Below are 6,565 nucleotides of genomic sequence, written 5' to 3' on the forward strand. Positions count from 1 at the left end.
TTTGAGACTAAGTTTGTGCAAATCGGCACAACCATATCTAAGAAAGTAGTGTGAGCTTAAATAATATACACATACACACATACACACAGACATTTTATCGACGAACTGAATTGAGTGGTATATGACACTTGGCCCTCTGAGCCTTCATTGGAAAGTTGATTTTTTGAATGATTGCTTAGCCTGTGTTTATATTAGAAAGATAAAAAAGCTTCGGGTAATCTCATATGTTCCACTCTATGACTCACAATTCCGGAACCAGAGCTCCGATCCAAATTAAATTCGACAACAGTTTTTAAGAATACTCTAGTTTGTGAGAATCGAGTTAGCCATCGCGGATAAGAAGAGGTGTACTTTGTCACTTTCTCGATTTTTTGTGTCATTCAGAAATCACCTACACTGGGTTATATCGGAATTTATGTGTGATAGCAGTCGGCAACAAGAGCTCTGATCACAATAAAATTCAACAGTAGCCTGTGGCGATGTTGCACCTTTCTCTTAGATATAATATTGTTGAAATTGGCCTAACCATCTCTGTGAAAGATGGGTGAGATTATGTACAGACAGTTTTCGATCTCGACGAACTGAGTCGAAATATATAAGCGACTCGATCCACCGGGTCTCGGTTAAAAAGCTGAAATTCCGAGCGATTGCATGACCTTTCTATATGAAAAAGGCAAAAAATAATTTCACAACTTTTGACTGGTTTAATATGTGACGTGTTTAGCGAATAATTCTTTGCCTTTCGTAAAACTAATTTAATTTTGAATAAGACTCAGCGAAAGCAGTAATAGCAAGATTTTCCTGAACGTCAATTAGGGCAACTTTACAGAACGGGACTTTGGGTTGTGCATTTTACTCGCAAGCATTAATTGGATGCCGGACAGTTCGACGTTCCACGAAGTTCAACCGCGGAAAACGTCACGATTTTTGTATTTTGCTAAATATTCAATCCTCCTGGGTGGCTTATATAATAATACAAAAAAAAAAACGAAATGCTCATAAAAACCGATCCTGACGCACTGGAGCCGAACGGCACACTTCATTTTTCATAATTTTCCTACTACAATATGCGGTCACAGCACACTCAAGTCGTTTTTTGCGAACGGTAATCATACAAGTTCAATAAATTCAACAGAATCGATATCTTAATTCCTAGTCAATATGGTAAAGTACTTTGTAGTATGAATATCAAAGAAGTAAAAATATCCAGAGTTTTACAAATCTCTTGTGTTTTATTCACTATTTTGTAACGGGTACATTGTGAAAGATTTTTCCGTTTGTATGTATTGTATTATTAAATGTTATGTATGCTATTCTATCAACTACTTGGCTTCGCAGTCGCCAGATTTCTAGAACGTAATCCAAGCTTTATTTTCAAACTCCAACACGCGTGTAATTGATCAATGCAGAAACAAGAGTACTAGCCAAATCTGACTGATTTAACCCCTCGCGAAAGGACTCTGCCCATTCGTCGTCAGGTGGTACACTCCATTGGCGATTCCTATGTTGGAAGGTTCCCCACCCATGTTCCTGTTCGGACCACTTGACGTGCACTGGTTTTGGTTCCAAACTTGCTCAAAATTCTGACATCGCACCGAATTAAATCGACCGGATCTAACCGATTCGGCAAAGAATTCCCATGCACGACTGTGGGCGCAGCCGCCTCCAACATCAACTCCACAGCCAGGCTGTGTGCGTCCTCCGTTCGGATAGAAATCAGCCACACCAATCGGTAGGTCGAATCCAAGCAGTCCAGCGTTGGTGTGAATAACCTCCACGTAGTTAGCGTCCGAGGGCGCAACGCGCTCCCCGGGGGAGTTGATCGAGAACAGTGGCAGTGCTGGGTCCAATGCGACTACCGTATGCAGTCGTCCTCGGCTAACTCTCTTTCCGGCGATTCCAGCAGTATGACCTCCTAAACTGTGCCCGACAATGTACACATTGTTGAACGACATGCCACCGCTCTGATTCAGGAAATCCACAAATCGGCCAACTGTTGCTCCAACTGCATTGATGTGGTTTCTAGCCGTTACGTAGTTCGGATTCTGGGCACCTCGCCCCCAGTCAACAGTAATTACATTGAAATCACCCCGATCCAAATACGCATTTCGAATGTTAACATTGACACCGGAATCACCGTTGTTATTCCAACCGTGGATGATAAGTCGAGTCTGGCGACCTCCGTTCCAGAAGCCACCCAAAGAGCCAGCATTATTCAATTGAATGACATGTCCTGAGTTTCGATTGTTTCGTGTGAACAGTCGGAAAATAGTATCGGCGTCGGAATTGAAGTGTGGTTCCGGTTCGTCCATACCGGCCAAGTCGTAAGGATCTGTGTTCACCAGATGGAGCCGACCATCACCGTCCGGCACCAATGTCCAGGTGGGAACATGTTCCGCACCACCATCATTGTCAACGGGAATAAACTCGTCTCCGAATTCTTCGATCGGAAAGGCTGCCACTGTGAGATGATTTTAGAGAAGTTATTTTTGCTATATTGTGACATTTTCATGGATTTACTTACCGACTCCAACTACCAGCAGAAAGACTAATCCGTACACTTTCATTTTGAGTACCTTGAACACTGTCTGGAGGTGGATTGAGCATTCCATTTTATAGCATAATCGAATCTTATCAACCCAACAGAATAATCGAATGTTATTTTATGCAGAGAAATGATTAATTTGCAGATTTGCAGTTTGTCGCTGAGAGCCATCTAAAACAGTTATTTATATCTTGCACCGCGGGAGGAACGCAATCTAATCTGATAGGGCATAATTTTTGGGACAACTCCATAAAGCATGATCAATACGTGATCACGTGCAAAATGAGCGATACACGCGAGTTGCTATTTAGCCTTTCTAATATAAAGAAAGGCTATGCAGTCACTCCAAAAAATAACTTCTCAACCGAGGCCCGGAGGGCCGCAAGGCATATACCATTCGATTCAGTTCGTGGAGATCGCCAAATGTCTGTGTGTGTATGTGTCTGTCAAATAATGCCACTTGATTTTATCAGATATGGCTGAACCGATTTGCACAAACTTAGTTTCAAATGAACGGCATAACGCTCTCAAAAGACGCTATTGAATTTTTAATTTATCGAACTTCCGGTTCCGGAGCTATGGGTTGAAGAGTGCGGCCACACAGCAAAATCCCATAAAAACTGGTAACCCTATGATGTCCGAATGATGTAACACATATTCCAATTGGTTGAACATTACTTGGATTTGCGGGTCTAGATCACTAATGACCAATCAAAGTAGTTTTGACCACATTGGCCACCTATGACGATTCCTTGATGCGCCCAGGGAACTCTCCAAGTTCCTGAGCACCTCTTTCCCAAGCAAACTCTTAACCGATTTTTACAAGCCTAATTTCAAATGGAAGATATAATACTGCCATTGACTGCTTTTGAATTTCATTCAGTTCAGAGTTACAGAGTAGTTATTACGGTCACATAGGAATTTCTCATATAAACAGGTACAATCATAATAACTCTAAGGTTTAAAATCTATTGAAATAAACATCAAATTACTTCGATTCGCAGGCCTAGATCACTGATGGTGAATCAAAGATTGTTGGGATATATTGTCCACTGGTGATAATTCCGGAAGCCCTGGTTTCCGGGTATATTCCAGATTTAAAGCCACTTCGATAATGACTGAACCATTTTTCACTAACCTAGTCTCAAATGGAAGGTATAATATGAAGTTCGGTGTTGAACTCTCCATCTACCCATCCACCTTTTACCTACCTAAATACCCCCCCCCCCCCCCTCTCACCAACCATCCTCTCAGACCAACCTTCCGCCTGCATTCCCTTCATCCACCCCGTATACAGGTTTACCTCGATTTAACATACTCACGATTCAACATATCCCCTTGATTTAACGTACTTCGATTTAACATAATTTTTACCTCGATTTAACTACATGTTAAATTTTTTTAGTTTTTTTCATTACACTAGTTTACAAATTTTGGGTTAATTTCATGAAGTTAAGGAAACATCCTATGTCAATTTTGGGTCCCTGAGCACGAAAATCATAACCATTTTCTTTTTCAAAGAACCGTTTCTGCGATTTTTTAAAAAAGGTGTTTTGGAGCACTTTTTGCAGTTTTTGGTCAATATCTCAGGAACAAATCTTCCGATTAACACAAACGATTCACCATTCGAAAGGTATTGATTGCCCAATCCAAAAATGTATAACATGTTAGGATAAAATATCAACAATTTAGGGTTAAGAGCAACCAAAGTCAAAAAAAGTAGTGTTTGGTAAAATTACTAATTTTTAGTTGATTTTTCATAAAAAAATAAATCAGCAAAAAAAATCTTTTAAAATTTTATGTGACAGGCAAACTTCTCGCGTGAATTTTAAGCCTAAGATCACGAAAATTCGACAAAAACTGGTGATGTTATTAGGCAGCGAGTGAAAATTGCTCTGTTTTTCACATATCTCTTTTGGTCTTAAATAAGATTACACTAGTTTACAAGAAAAATGAAGTTACGAGAAAAAGTGTTTTCTAGATTAATTTTGGGTCGCTGAATACGAAAATAATACTCTATTTCTCTTTCAAAGAAGTCCGAGTTTAACCCTCAAACAGGCACGCGGGTCTTCCAGGCCCGGCGGCTATCGATTTCTTTGTTACAAAGCGTTATGCATGCAGTAAGAGCTTGAGCATGGAAATTCCATTAACTGATTCTAAAATTCATCGAAAAAGTAAGATATTACGGAAATATCACATATGGTGTGCTTCATAGATTCGTATAAACTTTTTACATGCACAAAAAGGCGAGGGGGCCTAGCAGGCCCGCTAGGTATTTCGACATCAAGAAGAATTTTTGAAAATGTCCTATTCTAAGCATGTGCGAGAAAGACAGGCAGCATTTATCATTATATTACAAATTTTTTTTACCACAAAGTCGGATGAATTTGCAGCCTTCTACAATGTTAATCCTTTCATCTTCAGTGGTGTACCTGAGGATTTTACGCCAAATAAGACGGTACTGACATTTTTACTGAATTTATTGTTTCCAAAGTTCTCCATTTTTAGCCTGTGGTAAAACAAGATATTGCTCGACATATTCGAAAAGTGGTAATTATTTATTTACATAATTTAGTTTTTGTCTTCACCCAATGCTTACTCTAGTTAATCCCAAGAGTGAGTTTTTATCGGGGATTGGTATTTTATGAGAATTTGACTTTATTAGTATATAGTATAGCTAATAACTACAGGCGTGAGCTTTAATTTTGAATCCTTTAAAATATTCTGAAACAATCTATCAGTTCTTCATTTTTCGCTTATATGTTGTTTTTTCACAGTCTATTCTTCATTGTCATATAAATTCAAATAGAGAAATGATTCAAGCACTTAAAAAGTTTGTATTTCTGCATAAAATTGATCTATATGCTTTGGATTTTTCATGCTTTTACTGTAAGAGGATATAAAATTTTTCCGGGCCTTAGAGGCCCGGCTTGCCTTCACAAGGGTTAAAAAAACGTTTTTCTTTGCTTTCGCTTTTTTGTTTTTGGTCTATTTTTATTACAGAAAAATAATTTTTCATTTTTTCAGAATATAATGTGACAGATTTTAACAATTTTAAGGTAATCGCGATAAGCTAAGAAGAAAGGTGTTTCCTCAGTTAATTTTGGATCGCTGAATACGAAAACCCAGTCCATTTTTTAAAAGAAGCATTTTCAAGATTTCTTTGAAAAGGGTGTTTTTGGGCACTATTTTAGTAATTTGTCAATATCTTGTTCAAATAGGATCCGATCGAAACAGTTCGAAAGGTATTGATGTGCCCTTTCCGAAAATGTATAATATGCGTAGATCAAATCTCGACAAACATATGATTACGGCTTAAAAGCCAACTGTCAAAATTCTCTTTGAAAGGAAATTTCAGTCAAACTGTTACCCGCCAATCACAGATGTTTATAGTAAACAAAAGAAAAAAGTTTTCTCTTGCATTAACTGCTATGAACTGCGTTTAGCCAGTAACGGTTTGTCTGGAATTTCCTTTCAAAGAGAATTTTGACAGTTGGCTTTTAAGCCGTAATCGTATGTTTGTCGCGAAATGTACATTTATTATGGTTACAATCGACCAAAGTAAAAAAAGTCTAATGTTCGACATTTTTTTAAAAAAATGCATAGTAAATTTTTTATAATAAACCAAGAACAGAAGAAAATTCTAATGAGATAAATAATCTTTTTGGATAAATTTTAATCCAATGGTCACAAAAGTCGGATGAAAAATGTAGATGGTATGAAGCACTGAGTAATTGTAACTTTTTATTTTTCGCACAATCATACTTTCGGCTGAAATAATCTTCTATACTTGATAGTTAATGTTTGTGTTGGGTACTGTCTTCTCGAGCTTGCATCTATCCATCCTGCGGTATTTGAATGGTTTTGGATATTTCATTGTACAACTAAGTGCTCTTTTTAAAATGTGAAAATATCGTTGGAAAAGTTTTGTTTTGTCTGTGGTGAGTACATATTTTACGAATTAAAGGAATTTTAGCCTTCTGCTTCAACAGGCTTCACAGCAGATCCTCAGTTCATAGA

General features: G+C 38.0%; 1 protein-coding gene across 1 annotated transcript; it reads right to left on the reverse strand.

The window, feature by feature from the left end:
* Positions 1-869: 869 nt before the first annotated feature.
* On the reverse strand, positions 870-2,585 carry LOC131694787 (phospholipase A1-like). The gene is made up of 2 exons (XM_058983290.1): positions 2,525-2,585; positions 870-2,461 (listed from the first exon to the last, which is right to left on the reverse strand). The coding sequence occupies exons 1-2, from the start codon at positions 2,565-2,567 to the stop codon at positions 1,440-1,442; spliced, it is 1,065 nt and encodes a 354-aa protein (XP_058839273.1). The 5' UTR covers positions 2,568-2,585; the 3' UTR covers positions 870-1,439.
* Positions 2,586-6,565: the final 3,980 nt, after the last annotated feature.

Source organism: Topomyia yanbarensis, unplaced genomic scaffold (assembly GCF_030247195.1).
Source record: "Topomyia yanbarensis strain Yona2022 unplaced genomic scaffold, ASM3024719v1 HiC_scaffold_15, whole genome shotgun sequence".
NCBI classification, from domain to species: Eukaryota; Metazoa; Arthropoda; class Insecta; order Diptera; family Culicidae; genus Topomyia; species Topomyia yanbarensis.